Source organism: Egretta garzetta, unplaced genomic scaffold (genome assembly GCF_000687185.1).
Source record: "Egretta garzetta isolate BGI_Z169 unplaced genomic scaffold, ASM68718v1 scaffold404, whole genome shotgun sequence".
In the NCBI taxonomy this organism is placed as follows: Eukaryota; Metazoa; Chordata; class Aves; order Pelecaniformes; family Ardeidae; genus Egretta; species Egretta garzetta.
This window is the reverse complement of record NW_009259323.1, coordinates 57,675-77,322: the sequence shown is the minus strand read 5'-3', so window position 1 is coordinate 77,322 and position 19,648 is coordinate 57,675. Positions and strand designations below refer to the sequence as shown.

The 19,648-nt window shown below is 39.0% G+C and overlaps 1 protein-coding gene across 1 annotated transcript in view; it reads left to right on the top strand.

Moving 5' to 3' along the window:
• Window positions 1-19,648, top strand: part of STK26 (serine/threonine kinase 26) — a 56,721-nt gene that overhangs the window by 21,398 nt on the left and 15,675 nt on the right. Inside the window, exon 2 of the mRNA XM_009636573.2 lies at window positions 17,764-17,994. Coding sequence (XP_009634868.2) covers window positions 17,764-17,994 — 231 coding nt within the window. The remainder of the gene's footprint in view (window positions 1-17,763; window positions 17,995-19,648) is intronic.

The following is a 19,648-nucleotide window of genomic DNA, read 5'->3' as shown; positions in this document are numbered from 1 at the left end:
GAGCGCGGGCCGGAGCCCTCGCCGAGCGAGGGAGGGGGGTGCCCGGAGGTAACGGGCAGCCCTGGCGGGGGCCCGTGCCCTCGGCGTGCCCCGGGGGGGGCCGCGTACCTGCAGCCAGCCCTCGGAGGCGAAGGGTTCCCCCTCCCTCCCTTCCCCCTTTGTTCAGGGTTGGCCGCGCTGCATCCAGGAGCGCGTAAGAGCTTCTAAAACTGATTAAAGGCGAAATGAAGTTAATCGCAGGGTGTGTGGGTGTGCGGTAAATGACATATCAGGCTCGCTGGCAAGCCTACCTCCTGCAGGACTTCCCCACCAGCCTGCGCTCGGCGCAGCTTCTCCGAGGACCTTGCGATTAATGGAAAGGTGATAAACGCGAGGTCCGGTGGCGATACAGTGCGGCGGGCAGCTCGCTGTGGGAGCCGTCATCTGTCAGAAACTCACACCTCTCTTCAGCTGAGAATGGGACCCGGTGCCGTTTCTTTATGTTTGTGGTATCTGCTTAGAAAACAAACAAGCTCCTATGTAATTGATTTTTTCATAGGAAGGGTGGTTATGCCTCTGACTCTTTTTGTTTTACTCTGCTGGGCAGTCTAACACAAGTTTGGTCAGTGATCCTTGTCAACTGTAAAGGAGCTGAGGACCAAACTCTTTCCAGTGTTGAGTTTTGCTTGTCAGACACCGGCAGCCCAGTAGGTGTTTTGAGCTTTCTCTTAACTTGTGGGATAGTCGTGCCTGTATCATACTGGTTTTCAGTTCAAATAACATAGAAGCCTTTATGATACGTCTCTATGGATGCAAGATAAACAGTTCAGGGTTCAGGAGGTTTCAGAACAGGAAGTTTAAATTTCTCTTGTTTGAATATCCTCATCACTTTTAGAACGTGTAGACCTGATGTATAAACAGTACTGTGTATTAATTCAGGTCCGTTACCAAACCACGGTTTGGTTTGCCTTTCTGAAGGCTCTCTGAAGTCAGTTAAATTTTGGTCATCCACTGACTTTCTGCTCATAAACCACCTCAGCGTCCCTGTTCCATTGATATGTCAAGGTTACTGTTACATTGGTACATCCTTTACAATGGGAAGCTTAAGAAATTTTTGGTAAAGATACAGAGGCTTTAGCCTGAGCTTCTTTATTTATATCGTCTGTCATTTTTAGTGTGTTTGTATTTGGGAGACTTCTATTTCAAAATCCAAGTTTATTGATTCCTCATTTCTCTGTCTGCTTAATGTATTGCTGTCCTATTTTCCATAGCTGCCCTGTCATCACAAAAGGACTTTGGAATTATTTAAGGTCCTGTTTTCCATTGTTAAACCAATAAACTTTATGTAATAGCATATTTAGTTCTACTAGTAGTGTTGTTAGTTTAAACCAGACCCCTTAACACATATCTGCAGTTTTAAATCATTTTTTTAACTATTTGATATGTACAGCTGCATAGAATTAAAATATATTTTTCCCTTGGTGCCTTTTGTTAATGAAGGCCATTAGACAAATCCTGAAGGTCTTAGAATACAAAGAAATATTATTTAGTGTGAAATTTTTCTGCTCACTCTTCTTTTAGAAGAGTCATAATACAGTTGTTTGGTTTTTTTTAAAGTGTCCTAGAAGAGAGTGGTAGTCTGAGGTATAAGGGTTGCTTCTTTTGCTTTTAACCTGATTGAACTCTTCAGTCAGGATCATGCAAGTGATGATAAAGGCATCTCTGCTTCTGTTCGCTGTTAAAGTAAATGTGTGGTGATCGACTGAAGAAGGAATAAACAGTTTCTTCTCTAATGGAAGAAGATCTAATAGTTAAGTTAAAGCCATCACCGTGGGGAAGTGCCTGTAATGTCAAACCCCTTGTTTTGTAGCCTGGGTTGAGGGAAGCATTTTATTGAATATAACAGTTGGAAACTGTATTTGCCAGAGAACGTGTGTACAGGTTTGGAGTTTTCAGTTTTCTTGTAGTCTTATACTTTTAATCCCATTTCATTCTACAAAAACACCAGTATCAACAAAAATCCAGAAATAATTTATTATGTAATTCCCATACTCCAAAAAGAAGGTTTTGACAGTTTATCACCAAAGTATAACAGAAGCTCTTTTGACTGTTTTAAGATCTTTCATCTTACGAAGAGTCAGGTTCCCTTTAAAAAAAATCCAAACATGGAAAAGTACAGAAAGTCACAAAGAGTTATTTTTGTGAACTCGGAGTCTGACTTTCAGTACCCTGGCAACAATGGAAGACCCAGAGGTAGCATTATCTGTTGCCTTTATGAGTAGTTACAGAACCATTTGTTTATGTAGTGGTTGCGTTCTGTTTAACCTGTCTTGTGTCCCTAACAAAACCAAATTTTATACCTAACAATTCTTGCCTGTGCAAACAACTTCCTAAACACATTCATTTTCCTCACTCCTTTGGAAAGGCTCCATTTGATCCAATTGTATGATGTTAACTTCCCAGCTGCCACACTTCTAAGCCCATTCAATAAAATCAAAGTACCAGTGAATGTATAGAATGAGTGCTCTGAAGCTGAGCAGGATACCCCAAATTATGGCATTTTATGCAGAAGCCAAGATGAAAGGGAGAACTGAAAGGTTGATGGAGCTATGTGAACACAGTTACGGTGTCCTGGTTAAATGAAGCCCAGTGTGCAATGAATTTGTCAGGTTGGAGTTTTTGTTCAGTAATGTCACACCATAACTTTGTTCCTTGGGATAAAAATATTCAAACTAGTTCTTAGTCTGGAATGCTTTGTGATCTCACCGTGAGAAGGTTGTCCACTGGCACTATCTTCAAGGAATCCGGCTGAACTCATACAGAGCGTTTCTGGATGTGGCTTGCAAGAGAGGTGCTAGAGCCTACCTGTGTCTTTTACCAGTCCAGGGCCTGTACTGAAAGCAGAGCTGGAGTGAAGGTGTTGCACCCCTTAGTAGTAGTCCTACACTGCTGCTTTTCTCTTGCCCAACAGGCAGGATGTGTAGTTCAGAGGGTTATGTTCAAGTGGTCACAAAGTTTAAAGTATGTCAGTCATTTCAGAATGATGTATTTCTGATTAACTTACATTATTGGCAGCATCTCATACAGTACTCCAAACCTTAATGCTTTCCAGCCTCTCTTATTTGTAAGTTTACAAACGAGCAACAATTAACCTTTCTAAGGTGGACAGTGAGGAAGTCTCACTGTCAACACCTTAATTTTCCAAACTAAGTCTGTAAGCTTCAACAATGGAACATCACTCAAGTAACAAATGCATTTTTTAACTGGTAGAATTTTTATGTTTAAACTTTCCCTTTTCCTGTTCTAATTTGTTGTGCAAAATCTTAAGTCTGTGAAATATTTATTCATTAACTGATGGAAATGTTGTTTCTTCTCATTTGCGTTTCTTCTTGTCAGTATGTGTGTCTTTGCACCTGGTTTGGGGCTTTATTTCTCTTTACCTCTGCTATCCTACTCATCTAAACACTTCTTGTTTCCTTTCTCATGGCTTTGTTGGTATCTCCTGATCCTGTACAGCAGTAGTCTTGAGTGCAGCCAGAAAGGTGATCTCCTGATCTCCATCTGTTTTTATTGGCATTCAAAGTATCTTGCAATAAAGAGCCTAACTTCCTCTAAAAACAGAGCAGCCAGAAGCATGTGACATGTCAGCCGGTGTACTCTGATTCACCACTGAAGGATTGCTTGATTAAATACAAACTTGGATGTAAAGGTGAGCTTTGCTCTCTGTGCTGCCAGTTAACAGGGGCTGTAGGGTGCTGCTCACTGAACAACCTGAGCCTGGCAGCTGGAGAGTCTCTCCCTGCAGGATGCTGAGAGGCGGATCAGTTAACATCTAGTTATTGGGTGGGTATAGAAAAATGAAAGCAGAGGTAGCATTTCATTTTGGAAGTGGTCTTTTTCACAGACCAAGAAAAGATACATTTTCTCTTCAGTTAGCGTACCTGTAGAAATCGGCTCTTTGTGTGGTGCCTGAAACTAGTCTGGAAGTGTGTCAGATTTCTGGTAAACCTTATGCATTGTAGCTACAAGAATACGACTTCTTTTAAGAGCAAGCAGTCTGTTACTGTCAAGTGTTTGAATGTTTTGACGGTGGGCATTAGAGGAACTTAAACCTTGAAGAAAGATCCATTCAAAGATCTGTTAATTTATTCCTCTCCTAGGAACTGAGCTGTATCCAGGTGTTTCTACAGTGAGTTTGAAAAGGCTTTAAACTTTTATTATTTAGAGACATGATTTACTTAAAGGAAACTGCAAAGTCTAGCACTTGCAGGACACCGGGAGACTTCCACAGTGCCTAGAAAATGGATTTCTTATGAAACACTCCGGTGTTTTGGTGATGAATACATTGCCCAATTTCAGTTCCCTGATTTGTAGTTTGAGCCACAGTGCAGGCAGACTGCAGGAAGATAGTACTTTAAGACCTGTGGAGAACGTGCCTCTTTTGCTACTTGAAGCAGATATGCATTAAAATATTTGTGGAATTCAACACTGCAGTTGTTCCTTTCCTGGTTGTGCTTGATGTACAAGTGTATCATACCTAACATGCTAACTCAGAGCAGGCTTTATTAGCTGAACTTGGTTATTCCATCTTGTGTGTTGTGTTAAATGACTCTGATGACAAAGAAAGTAGGGCTCAGTCATACTTGCACTGTCTTAGTGTTATCAAATAAGGAGGATAAAGTGAGCTCTCTGAAGTGTTTGATACATGGGAGCTGTGAAGGTACATAATCAGCTGGAATTCAGCAGATGCTTTTATCAGGCTTAGAAGAAAAAATCCACAGCAGTTTTTTACCAGTATTTATTGTGCAGATTTTACCGTTTTATACATGCATTAAGTGAACTGACCTGGAATTCAGCAAATCTGCTGAAGCTGCAAGAGAGCACATAAAACAAACTCAACTCATTTCACCTTGATCTCTCTGCTGCTCTGTACCTTCATATACTTTCAGTTTTGGGCAGAGGATCATTCCCCCCAAAAGGTAAAAACATTACATCTGAAACCAGACTTTTAACTTTTGAAAATACCTAATTGTTACTGTGTTCTGTAGTGGTTTTTTTTCTGTTGAATTTAACATTTAAAAGATTCACACTGGCTTTTTCTGAACTCCATTGTCTTATCGTCATGCTTCGCAAGTCCTGATGAAAGTTTTTTTTCTTTCTCCTTTTCCTCAGAAAGGAGAATACATAGCAAGTAATAGTTCAGTAATATATTGAAATTTGTTGTTAAAAAATAAAACATTCTTTAGATGCTTATTTTAAGGGGAGGATTCTTTCTTTATATATAGTAACTTTGTGGCACACAATGAGCCATATCTATGACTGAGTGTGCCTCTGCAGCAGTACTTGTTGGGTGAGACATCTTAGTAAAGATAGGCAAGTGTATTATCCGCAGTTTTCATTGTTTTCAGTTGTCACCAAAAGTGAAAGGATGAATTTTAAACCTGTTAGTAAGAGTGCCACTCGTTTGCTTTTTAGTGATTACCTTCAGATTTAAGGAAGTCACCAACTCTGAAAAGTGATAAGAGACTATTGTTTTGTCTTCCATTTATTCTTAGGGACTGAGTTTAATAATTGACAGACACTAATTGAAGAGTTCAGGAATGGGTTTTGGGGGGATGGGGTTGGGGAACAGTACAAAGTTGGTTTTTAAATTCTTCTGTAACAAATAACTTTCTGACATGCTGTAATTAGTGACTACGTGTATGTTGTCTTTGCAGAAATGAAAGAGTTGGCGAGGTATCTATCATGTCAGGAACTACTGTTCCAAATCATGCTATTTCATTCTAACTTATAATAATTGAAAATCAGATTCCTTCCTAATACTGCCTCACCAGTTTTTACTCTATTTAAAGAACTGTCATTTGTTCTTTAAATTTAAACTTCTAGCAGTTCTTCTAGAACAAGTCTGTTCTGCTGATTAGATGAGGATCACTGAGCACGCTCCTTAGCTCTGAAGGAGAGACTTGAATCTCATGGGAAGGGTGCCCATCTAGTGACATTCACTGAAATCCATTCTGCCAGAGGGATTGCTAGCCAAATAAATCTGGCAAAAAGAACTCAATCAGAGAAACTATTAATAAAGGGACTGACAAGGTAACAGTAGCTCGCCGGTCTCATTCTTCCTTGTATCTTGAGCATGTGGTTTTGCAGAGTTAGGCTATATTGATTAGGTCCATAGCTTGGGAAAGAGCATGGCTTCAGCTTAGAGCTTTCTATATGAAGAAAGCTTTGGAGAACTGCATAGTTGACTCTTAGAAGTGTGAAGCCAAGTTTATCTTGCCAAAATCTGTATTTGAGTGGTCTTGATTGAGGCAGCATATCTGGAAAAGCTTTGTGGTGTGATCTATCCTGGATCTGCATGAATTCTGTATGCGTTGATGAAGGAGAACAAGGCATGAGAAATGTTAGTTATCTGCAGGTTTCACACTTAAGCTGCGCGTGGAAGAGGGAGCCTAAGAGCCCAGGGTGACTTCACTGTTTTCATGAACCAGAAGTCAAGAACCATCTGTTCAGTCTTGAAGAATGTGGGTTTTCTTCTGTGCCCCTCTGCTCCCTGATCTTTTGCAGGCTTTCCTTTCAACTGGGTACTGTTATATGTTCTGAATATTTGAATAATGTTGACTGGGGGGGATCAGGGGGTGTCTATGCTTTGCTAGATGTCAAATTGTATTTCAATGCAGGCTTCTGTGTTGGGAGCTGAATGCAGAATAATAAAAACACTGTACAGCTTGAAATGACCATAAGTGTTGTAAAGTGTCTAAATGTAAAACACTGAATGAGAAAGATTGAATTTCTACTCATGTAAATCAATTAAAAGCATATGGAGAATTATGAGCGGAGCAAGATGAGCTTGCTGTTGATCTCTCACCTAGGAAGGTGTCATCTGGCAACCGGTCATAACAAGAACATTTTTACATTCCTGCACAGCTTTATTCCAGCCTAGTTGGCAAGAAGAATCTGAATTTTTTTTCAGGGTGTTTCTTTTCCTCCCTTCCCCCTTCCCCTTGCCTTTTATGTAATGAGATGCTTTGCCATGCGATGAATGAGCTGCAAAGTAATTGAAAAAGGAGCTTCCTGAAACGGGCAGGTTGGTTCTGGCAGGGTTGGTTTCTTGCTTCCTTTGTAGCTCATTTTGGAGTTGCATTTCTGGTTTTTCATTGTGTGCTTCTTGTAGCTTCAGGTCTGGTATGATTGATATGATCCAGGGCCAGCATTCAGGAGGAGAGTATGGCTTTCAAGCCTCTGGTCTCCTCTAGCCTTGGGGAGAGGACAGAAATTTTGAGATTCTAGAAGACTGGTGTGTTTGCCTTCCTTTCTCAAAATGGACTGGGGTGATAGCCTCTAAACGTGGGTTCCCACTCGGGGGTCATTGCAGGCAGTGATTATGCCTGGAGAGTTACCTGTGGTAAATAAACTTGTGGTCTGCTCTTTAACCCGCGTTGTGTTTTGGAGCCATCTTTTTTCAAACAGGTTTTTTCTGCCTCACTTTAATTTTGTTTAGCCTGAAAATAAGTAATGACTACTTCAGTAGAGAGATTTAACAAAGATACTTGTATGTGTGTTAAACTTGAGGCCTTGTTGCTGCTTTCTAGTTTATGAACTGACAAGTTAAAAAGCTAGATTTTGTTGTTATTTTTGTTCTACCTGGATTATAGTATGAGTTTAATCTTATTTACGGGAGGAAAATCTGTGTATCAAGTTCTAGCTTGCACAGAAAAAAATGCTAAAATGGCTTCTAAGATAGAGCAGTGAGGAGGCCTGTAAAATTTATGTAGCAGTTGCCATTTGGCTGTAGATACCGAACCTCTAAATACTGGGAAAATGGTCCAAAAGCTGCGACGATACAGTTTATTGCTGGCAGAGTTTTGATGTAGTTGTTCCTTTAAATGGGTGTGGCAAAAAAAAAATTTGTTTGTGTACTGATAAGCAGGCTGCTTGCTGAAAGGCAGGGCACACTGCTGAAGTAGGCTGCAGCCCATAAATGGTTATTTTTCCATATTCCTGTTAGACGTGGCTTTTGTAATCTCTCTGTAGGTTAGGTTTTACAAAGTGGTTCATAAAATTGAGAGATTATGTTCTTCAGCAATGAGAAATTGCAGCAGCCTTCTATCTTCTGATTCAGGGGCGCAGGCGGTTGGCTCGCTGAGGTGGTTACTTACCCGCTCGGCAGTCACTTGTCCTGCACTTCTCGGCAAAGGGGATCTATATTTGTATTGAAAGATCGGTTTGTTGAACTCTAATAAATGCAGAACAGAGTTAGAACACTTTGGGATCCCAGAACCTGTTGATTTCTTGAACTGACTCCCGTCTCCATCTAAGGGTGTCCGTCTGTCCTTCCTAGCCGTAGAGCGTTCAGTCACTTAGGTCTTTTTCAGGTCATAGTAAAGACCTCACCACATAATTTGTGCCTCCCTCCCTCCTCTAACTCTTTTTGTGGGCCGTGCTCCTCAGACCTGTGAGCAGGCTGATGGATATGCAGCTGTATGCAGTGGTTTGAGGATTTCTCTTTTAAAGATACTAGGTGGTTAGAAGGTATTGATACATAGAATGGAAGTGAAGTGCAACTCCATTTGAAATGTAAGGGTATTCAGTTAGAGAGAAGCTCACTGGCATGAGAAATTTCTTTTGTGTTTCCTTTCCTCAATGCAGAATACTCTTCATAAATAATTGGTGTAAATTTTTTTAATTGCCTGTGTCAAAGAGCTAATCTTTTGGAGATGTGTTGTTATTCCTTCTTTTTGCCTATTTATGCTGTTCCCTAAGCTGCTTCATGCTGTGTTACCAAAGTGAAAGAACAGCTAAGAATAGAGGAAGCGAGTTCACTGGTTTCCATTTTCAGCACAACGTTCAGTTGACATCTTGCATCTGCCACAGGTCAGAGGCACTTTGAAGGTGCAGGTGATTCCTTAAAAATCTGAGAATGGGTGGGTTTGGATGCTGATTTTAAAGTTTTGATAGTCATACGAATTTTCAGGCAGCTTTCAAGCAAGTTTATGGCTGACTCGATGAAAACAAAGCCACATGGGTTTTCTGCTTGCTTATTTTTGCTTTTGTTTTATAGTGAAGTTCTCCAGGTTCTCACTAAAAATGGCAATGAGTTTTAGTCTTGTCAGATAAGGGAGATGTTTCATAAGAGGTGTAACAGAGGTCAGGTCCCATTTAAGGACAGCAAAGCTCAGATCTAGTTTTTGCTACCCACTGTGTAGAAGAGCTTGATAATGTAAAGGTTTGATACTTTACAAAATCAGATTGTTTTGTTGTTAACATAATTTTCTTCTTCAGTATGTATCATACAGTCCCAGTAAATATAATGAAGTATCTACTATCCTGATGTTGGAGTCTTAAACAGGAGTGCAGGGATAGCATCAGAGTTCAGTTACATGCTCTAAGGACTAAGGAGCAAGAGTGTATGTGCACATGGAGAAAAAAAAAGATGTCTACAGCTTCCACCCTTGTTTTGAATGTCTGTAGGTTCATTTTTTTCTGATTCTTTATAAATAATAATGGATCTGCACCTGCATCTTCATTAACTTCAGACTATTTACATTTTTGTATGTATACACACACACGCCTGTGGCACTGTTTGTGTGAGTAACTTTGATTATAATAGGATTTTAAAATAAAATTGATGGGGGGAGGTAGGGAGGAGCTCCATGAATTAAAATTTATCACTACCTGTGGTGGCTTTATTGTAAAGAAGTAAATGTTCTTTATGCAGATCAAATATGGAAATACATATAATGTATGTGAATATGTATTGTTTTATAATAAAATATATGTGGTGTATAATTAATGTGTATATATAATATCTGAAACTGCATTCAATTGAGATGAACGTATCTGTTGATTTAACACATTACTCCAAGAAATCCCATAGCCTATCAGGTTTACCAATCTTATTGCCTCTTAATTTCAGTTGGGGGGGGAACTGAACAGAAGAAAAACTTAGAGATACTTCGTTATCTGAGAATAGATAAATGTCTATGAATGGACTGATTACCTATGATTTCAATGTGCTCAACCCAGATGCAGTATTTTGTAAGAGCCAGGTAAATGCTGAGACTACTAGATTAAATGTCTTAACTTTTAATCTGTTTTTCTTTTATGGACTTTCAAGTGTCTTTTTTACTCATGGTATTTTAGGTATTTATTTTTAAGACAATAAAAGGTATCTTGGAGATTTTACGGACAATAAACTAGGCCTCATAATTGCCTTTTAATTTTATTGTTAGCCATAATTCAGACAGTGGGACTTAAGAGAAATGGTGCAGTGCATGCTGACTTCAGCAACAAAGTTGGTATACATTTCTGATCTGGCATTTTAATGCTGTGTAACTGTGAGGCTGCACAACAAATTAATTACTGGGGTGGTTTTTTGATGGTGGGTTGTTTTTGGTTTGGTTTTAAATATTTTGCCATAACATAACTTCTTTCTTTTCCTTGAGCTTTCTGTAAGGTAGCTCTTTTCCTTATAGTTTACATTTGACTTCTCCTGGCTGTGAAAATCAGGTTTTTATTTTAGTGAGCAATTGCTTGAAATTGCAGCCTTTTAAACACAGATGTAATTCTGATGGCTTCCAAAGATACCAGTATGTGTTAGGGTGCCATAGTAGTGGATACTCGGAAAAACATACAAGTAGACACTCTAGTCTTCTCTTACCAACCTTTTATAAAATCTTTTGAGCTAACTATTGCATCTTTATCTAATGCGTATTTGAGTAATGTCTCTCAGTGTAGGTGAGCTGTTCTGTAGTACTGCTACAATTTTAAGGGAACTTCTGTTCTGAAGAAAGCCTGAGAGGCGCTTGAAAATCCAGGTAGTATAACAGCATTCCAGGTTTTAGAAATACTCTTAAGACAACAGGATATATGTTCTCACAGTGACACACTACTTAGACGAAATCTCACAAGAAATTTTTTTAATTGCCTGTGTCAAAGAGCTAATCTTTTGGAGATGTGTTGTTATTCCTTCTTTTTGCCTATTTATGCTGTTCCCTAAGCTGTTTCATGCTGTGTTACCAAAGTGAAAGAACAGCTAAGAATAGAGGAAGCGAGTTCACTGGTTTCCATTTTCAGCACAACGTTCAGTTGACATCTTGCATCTGCCACAGGTCAGAGGCACTTTGAAGGTGCAGGTGATTCCTTAAAAATCTGAGAATGGGTGGGTTTGGATGCTGATTTTAAAGTTTTGATAGTCATACGAATTTTCAGGCAGCTTTCAAGCAAGTTTATGGCTGACTCGATGAAAACAAAGCCACATGGGTTTTCTGCTTGCTTATTTTTGCTTTTGTTTTATAGTGAAGTTCTCCAGGTTCTCACTAAAAATGGCAATGAGTTTTAGTCTTGTCAGATAAGGGAGATGTTTCATAAGAGGTGTAACAGAGGTCAGGTCCCATTTAAGGACAGCAAAGCTCAGATCTAGTTTTTGCTACCCACTGTGTAGAAGAGCTTGATAATGTAAAGGTTTGATACTTTACAAAATCAGATTGTTTTGTTGTTAACATAATTTTCTTCTTCAGTATGTATCATACAGTCCCAGTAAATATAATGAAGTATCTACTATCCTGATGTTGGAGTCTTAAACAGGAGTGCAGGGGTAGCATCAGTTACATGCGCAGATCTCTAAGGAGCAAGAGTGTATGTGCACATGGAGAAAAAAAAAGATGTCTACAGCTTCCACCCTTGTTTTGAATGTCTGTAGGTTCATTTTTTTCTGATTCTTTATAAATAATAATGGATCTGCACCTGCATCTTCATTAACTTCAGACTATTTACATTTTTGTATGTATACACACACACGCCTGTGGCACTGTTTGTGTGAGTAACTTTGATTATAATAGGATTTTAAAATAAAATTGATGGGGGGAGGTAGGGAGGAGCTCCATGAATTAAAATTTATCACTACCTGTGGTGGCTTTATTGTAAAGAAGTAAATGTTCTTTATGCAGATCAAATATGGAAATACATATAATGTATGTGAATATGTATTGTTTTATAATAAAATATATGTGGTGTATAATTAATGTGTATATATAATATCTGAAACTGCATTCAATTGAGATGAACGTATCTGTTGATTTAACACATTACTCCAAGAAATCCCATAGCCTATCAGGTTTACCAATCTTATTGCCTCTTAATTTCAGTTGGGGGGGGAACTGAACAGAAGAAAAACTTAGAGATACTTCGTTATCTGAGAATAGATAAATGTCTATGAATGGACTGATTACCTATGATTTCAATGTGCTCAACCCAGATGCAGTATTTTGTAAGAGCCAGGTAAATGCTGAGACTACTAGATTAAATGTCTTAACTTTTAATCTGTTTTTCTTTTATGGACTTTCAAGTGTCTTTTTTACTCATGGTATTTTAGGTATTTATTTTTAAGACAATAAAAGGTATCTTGGAGATTTTACGGACAATAAACTAGGCCTCATAATTGCCTTTTAATTTTATTGTTAGCCATAATTCAGACAGTGGGACTTAAGAGAAATGGTGCAGTGCATGCTGGCTTCAGCAACAAAGTTGGTATACATTTCTGATCTGGCATTTTAATGCTGTGTAACTGTGAGGCTGCACAACAAATTAATTACTGGGGTGGTTTTTTGATGGTGGGTTGTTTTTGGTTTGGTTTTAAATATTTTGCCATAACATAACTTCTTTCTTTTCCTTGAGCTTTCTGTAAGGTAGCTCTTTTCCTTATAGTTTACATTTGACTTCTCCTGGCTGTGAAAATCAGGTTTTTATTTTAGTGAGCAATTGCTTGAAATTGCAGCCTTTTAAACACAGATGTAATTCTGATGGCTTCCAAAGATACCAGTATGTGTTAGGGTGCCATAGTAGTGGATACTCGGAAAAACATACAAGTAGACACTCTAGTCTTCTCTTACCAACCTTTTATAAAATCTTTTGAGCTAACTATTGCATCTTTATCTAATGCGTATTTGAGTAATGTCTCTCAGTGTAGGTGAGCTGTTCTGTAGTACTGCTACAATTTTAAGGGAACTTCTGTTCTGAAGAAAGCCTGAGAGGCGCTTGAAAATCCAGGTAGTATAACAGCATTCCGGGTTTTAGAAATACTCTTAAGACAACAGGATATATGTTCTCACAGTGACACACTACTTAGACGAAATCTCACAAGACTATGTTAAATTATTTGCTTTGGGAGATGTAGAGGATCCTGTTTTTGATTTTGTTAGATACAAAGCATTAGCTGAGTCTCTGTCCAAGATTCCTTGAAGCTTTGGTTTTTCATTCAGTTGTACTCTGTACCCTTTAATGAAATTCATTAATGAACCCTCTTAGAAGACCTGTTTCTGTAGAAGAGCTGTCTTGCATTGACAGATCCTAAAGCAGTCTAACATAGATATCGTTTCTTCCAATTTGGTATGTGTCATTAGGTATCTGTATAACCTTGGAAGTTAGATATTCAGTATGCTTTTTGCTTTGTTTTAAAGGAAGAACACAGAATTTGGAGAACAGGTACGTGAAAGGGTCGGAGGCGGGAAGGTGAGTCAGCCAGTCGGTCTTTAGCAGAATGCAGCCAGGACATTGCTGCATAGCTATGTTTATTGGAATAAAAAGAAAATGCTTATATAAGCTGAATTGGCAGAATACTTGATGCAATTACTGCAGGTATGCTGGCAAAAGTTATGCTATAGTGTTTTTTATTTGGGGCTTCTGAGCAGGTCGTTGGACTAGGTGACCTCCTGAGGTCACCTCCAAGCCAAATTATGCTATGATTCTGTGAGTCTGTAGTGTACGTACATACGTGTATAAACACATACAGTAACGGCAGGTGGTTGGATAAGAGGAGGAGAGTTTTTACTGAACGCTAGCGCAGGCTGTGTAGCTGTGCTGGACTGGTGGAAGGGTGGACTTGCTGAGCTGTGCAGAGGGCTGGTGCTGTTGCTCCTGCTGGTGAGTTTGAAGTTTGGCATGCGAATGTGCCTGTGCTTGTCACACTTTTTGCTGCTTTTGGCTGTGGAAACAGGCTCAGGGGAGGGAATAGCAATATATTCTCTTCCTGATTTGTCCACTTGTAGGTGTTATGTTCGGGGAGGTGATGATGGACTCCATATACTGTCTGTTGAATTGTTACCATCTGCTGCCCCACAGACATGATTCCCCATAGAAACTAGTTTGGGTTTTTTTTTAATTTTTATTTTAAATAACAATTATTCATGCAGGCAACTTTCAAAAGTTCTAAATCGTTTTCCCATTCAATGAAAGATTATTGAAAGAACAGGGAATAGCATTTAGCTCTTTTGTTCAGGAGTGTTAATAGTGTTAGAAATCTTAATTTCTACCATATTAGAAGCTTAGCTGGCAGCTGTGCTTCAAAAATTTGTTGGTATATAGGGGTGTGTATACACACTTATTTGTATAAAATATATCTCCATCCTTTTCTATACCAGGAGAAGGAGGATAGGCGTTACTGCATTATATAAATTTACCTTTGTTTAAAAAGTAGTCTCTTGAAGTTTGTTGTTTTGGAGTTTATTAGTTGTAGAAAAACATTCCCGTAGAACAATAGTCTGAAAGACAAGGAAATAAAGGTAAAAGCAAATCTGTTTCAAAATGCAGTCTTTGTTCTAAAGGCCATATTTTAAAGTTATGTAGTGGTCTAAGTTTGAAGCTTTTCCAACGGGTGTTATCTGATTATTAGCCATAGTTGGTCAGAAATATTTGCCCTTATCCTGGAGTGCCCTACGGTTCCTTGTCAGCCTTAGTGAATAACAGAAGCTGTAAAGCTGACTTTGCTTGCTGAGAGAGGATTTTCTCAGAATAGAGGGATGTCACTTTTTCCTCTACAGTCCCACAGTTTGTTCTCCTCTGGTGCCCCCTGTTCCACCTCTCCCTCCCAGGGACGTACAGGGCGTTCCGCTGTGTCGGGAAGTCCAGCCATGCCTGGTCTCTCCCTAAACTCCAGCGCTCCCACGTAATGGAGTTAGTTGTTGGAAGTTAAAATAACCTCTAAAGCTCTGATTCACCTGAAGTACCTTGAGGGAGAGAGTTTGGAGGCCTGGCTTGTTTGGTTGATGCCTGTTAAGTGGGCGTATAGGGTTGAGTGATGTGCATTTCCACTGAGGATTTTCCTGCTTAAGGTTTCTCCCCAAGCAAAACCCAAGTGTTGCCCTTTGAGTTCATCAAACATTTGTGAAGGGTTGGATTGGCTGACTATATCTGTGCTCAAATGGCTTTTCTCTTATCTGTCTGAAAGTGTTTAACGGGTTTCATCTCAAATCAACAATAGCTATTAGTTAGCATGAATGATTCCTGGAATCCCAGGCTCCAAGCACGTCTCCAAATGAAGCTAGTTTTTCTGAAGATGAGTATTTTAGAGTTAATGGAAAGTTTTGCCAATCTCCTCTCTTAACTCCGTTGTTTCTTAGAGGGTGGGTGTGTGTCTGTTTATTGAAAATGAGAACTATCAGTTAATTATTCCTTATTGCAATTAATGTTGTAATTTAGGAACACGTTGGGTTGCAATCCAACAATTCTGCATCTTTTCTAGCGTCAGGGATAGGCTGGGTGGCAGTTGCTGCTGCTTTTGCCACACGTGTCCCTACAACATTTTTTTGAAATACACCTGAAAACAGATTTTAAATCCAGATTATTTTTAAACTTTTTTTAATCTATTTTTTTAGTCTTAATGATGATAAGATAGCAGGAGCTGATGCAGTAGTGTATGTCAATATGGCTATCTTTGTGCGGTTTGAAGATTTACTGTTTGTTTGGGTTTTTTGTCTAACTAAAAGCTTTATGAGCACCTGAGGCCTATGATCTTTTTCTTTCCCGGTATAATAGTATTAGTTGTCCCAGATTTCAGATCAAAATAGCATTCATCCTGTCTTTTTTCACTTGCTTTGATTATGTATTTGTTCATCTTTTAAATCTTTCACTGGATCTATCAACAGAAGAAAACACAAAATCTTTTGCTTAATTATGTCTCTGAAGGTGGTGTGGTTTTTTGTTTTGGTTTTTGGTTTGTTTTTTTTAAATGGAGCAAGAGTAGCAATGAGCTCTCTGTAGACAAAGGGGAAATTCCGCATTCGTCTTGCTTTAATGTGCTGCTCAGGAACAGCAGTGTGTCTTGTATGTTTGCAAAATGTAAAAATCTTAAATCCACAGATCAGCATGAGTCTTGCCATACTACTTCATGTCCCCTCCTCTTGTGATAGCACAAATGACAGCTTGGTATATATCAGCAGTGAACTGATTCCGCTGAAAATAAACCTGACAAATCATATGGTTAACTCTTAGCTAAATCTGTTTCCTAATTCATTTTGCCATATTGTGGAATAAATTCTGGTTCTGGTAGAAGGGAAGAAGTGGCAATAAGGGCCTAGTGAGGCAACGAGATTGCCCATTTTGGACTAGGTTAAAATAGTAATGTATTTTTTTTCCCAGTAAAGATTTTCGCATCCACTTGCAAGAACACTGGTGTAAAGATGTTTTCTGGAGTTTTGTGTTGATACTTGAGTATGTTGTTATGTAGGATAATCTGTGCCTGGGGTTGAATGCCTGATTTTGCCAAAACTGTCACTTCTTTTGCTGGTTCTGAGTTTTGGAGTGTGAGAAAGATCTAAAGCAAAGCATCTCTTCCGTATTTTCAAATGTTGCTATTGAATCAGAGGGCTTTTTTGGGCAGATGTTTCTTGTTCAAAGATTGATCTGTGTAATGAGTTGCCCAGTTCAGACAGTAGTAATATATTTAATTCTGTTGTTCTGCAAAGTGTGGGCTGTTCTGTTAATACTTACCTCCTAAAACCGCCTTTCTGCAAACTTTCTTACCATGGTCTAAAGATTTGTGTTCTTAAACTGTGGAGCAAGTCATCTGTATCCTTCAGAAGTCACTGCTGTGGTTTTTGGCTACACAAGGTTCTCTAAGCAGCAGCATAGCATGCTTTATCCTGAAGGGAAAAGGAGAATTTGCTTCCTTTTTTTTTTTTCTTCATGACTACTTGAATGGAGCTGAGAAATTAAAAAACTTCCTATAATAGTCAGTCCATTGAACTTAGGGTAGTGAATTAACAGAGGCTCTCAGCCGGGTGTCCTCAGCGGTGCTGCACTGCCTGGTGCTCTGCTCCCCTCTTTAAGGCATGCTTGGGTGACCCCAGCCAGTCCGGATCAGTACCCCAGTCTCGGTACTCTGCTCCAGCCACCGCCTTCCTTCTTCGGACATCTCTCGGTCCCTTTTGCTCTACTTTCTGTCAGCACTTTTAGCTGCCCTGGAGACGCCTGATTTTATCGGATCATAGAATACCGGGTAGTGCAGTCCTCTAGCTCCGCGCTGTATTACTTGCTAGGATGCTTTGTCTGCCCGGGGCTGTTGGCCAGGTAGAAAGCCCAGCCTTTTCTGCCTGGGTGACGATGTTGGTGCTTCTGTGCTGGTGATTGCATTCCTCAGTCTTCTGAATTACTGCACAGATAGGATTAATATTAAGAACAGCTCTATTCTTTCGTTTTAAAGGGTTGTTATGTGGGGAAGTAAAATGAGGTTTGTATCTGACACCCTTCCTGGCGAGGCTTATTTACCTTTGACATAATTGCATAATGTATGTTCTGTAACTAATAGCTGAATTAGAAGTTAGTGTGCAGGAAATAAATTCATCTGATGCGAGCCTTCTAGTGACGATAAATCTGGATGATGTGCTGCTTGGGAAGTAATGAGGGCAAATAATTTACTTCCAAGTTAAGTAACCTGTGTACCTTTTTTTTCTTTTCCCTCTCTCTCTCTTTTTTCTTTTCTTTTTTTTTTTTTTTTTTTTTTTTTAATAGAACCATAGAGCAGACCCAGAGGAACTATTCACAAAACTGGAACGCATTGGGAAAGGCTCCTTTGGTGAAGTCTTTAAAGGAATTGATAATCGGACACAGCAAGTGGTTGCTATAAAAATCATAGACCTTGAGGAAGCAGAAGATGAAATAGAAGATATACAGCAAGAGATAACTGTTTTAAGTCAGTGTGATAGTCCTTATGTAACAAAATACTACGGATCATATTTAAAGGTAATGTATAATAGTACTGCACAAAGATTTGCTAGTTGTTTTGAACGCCACTAGGAAAAAGTTCTAAAATTGAGGAAGAGTTATCGTGCCAACTCGATGTTTTTTACTGGGCTTCTTTTTTTCTTTGAACAGAACTTTTCACTTAATTTTGCTCCTTTTGCTGCTTGCTCTTTGAGGCTGAAATTTGTACAAAATGGCTAGAGAATGAACGGAGTTGATAGAGAATTCCTCTTGCTATTGCTTTTGGACCTTGGTTTTCTCTCCTCCCTCTACAATCCCTAGCACAATATCATGGCCTTTCTGGGGAAGAAGAAAATACCTTCATAGCTATAGAAAACAAAAACCTTTCTCTGATTCAGAAAGAAACCCTGCACCGTGTAGAGATGTGTTGGCAATTCTGCAGCATGGTAGGCCTGAGACAAAGTAAAACTGACATCAGCCGTTATGTAACCGCTGCATGAAGCGTTATCTAAGGCATCATTTAAAAACAAACAAGCAAAAATGAGAACCTACAGAAATCCAAAATGTTAAGTCGTTTCAACTTGCCAAACTGTCCAGGTATAATCATCTTAAATACTGCTTAAATGATCTGCAGCGCATACGTGTTTTAGATGATTTTTAAAAAAATGCAAACCATTTAGTAAAAGCTAAAATGTTAACTGTACTCAGAACTATCTTAAATGTCTGGGGTTTTTTATTTGCTTGCGTTTGGTTTTTTTTGTTGGGTAGGTTTGTTTGGTTTTGATTTGTTTGCTTGGGTTTGGGGTTTTTTGTTGTTGATTTTTGGGGGGTTGTTTTTTTGGTGTGGTTGGTGTTTTTGTCTCCGCAGGCATTTTTGGCTCCTTAAGGTATAGTGGGTTTTTGGATGTTATTCTAAAGACAGAAACGTTCCTGTGTCACACTTGTGCTGTATCTTTCAGTGATACTGTAAAAGTATTTGCAGAATTTATTTAGTAGTGTTCTTTGTAGGTTTGGGTTTTTCCTCTTTAAATTGCCAAAGTATTCAATTTTTAATACTTTAATGCAAAGTGGGTGATTTAATTTTCTGTACTCCAAATACTAAATTTTCATTTTGACCACGACAAGGCAGCTATAGTGGCTTTGCTGTTCACTTAGTTACTCAGTATTCTGCGGGTTCTTCCTTTTTTTGAAGCTGTCATAGAAGCTGTCACCGATGTCCCATCTTTCCTTCTCTACTGGGCTCAATCAGAGGGATTTTTGTTTTGTTTGTTATTAAGTGATAGAGCTCTGAGGTGTAGTAGAATCCACTTTCCTGCATCATAGTGTATTAGGAAAAGCTGGTTCTTCTCCAGATAACTTTGACTTCAACCAGCAATGTTCCCCTGGAGCAGTACACAAATGGTACTGCAGATCCAGACGTGATCAGTCTTTTTTACAGACCTTTATTTTCTGTGATGAGCTAAGTCCTAAATATTGTCCTCCTGGGTATCCATCATTTTAACTTTCTGTTGTAAAGGCACAGTTGTTTGCCCTGAAGTACAAACAGGTAAAGGTAAATTTTGGAAAGTGTTCTTGCTTGGAAAAGTGTTTTGTTAAATTTCAGAATTAAACAGCAATTTCAGCAGCTGTAAATGGGGAAATGAAACCTTGATTTGGTGGGTGTGTGTTTTGTGTGTGGTTTTGAGGGGTAGTG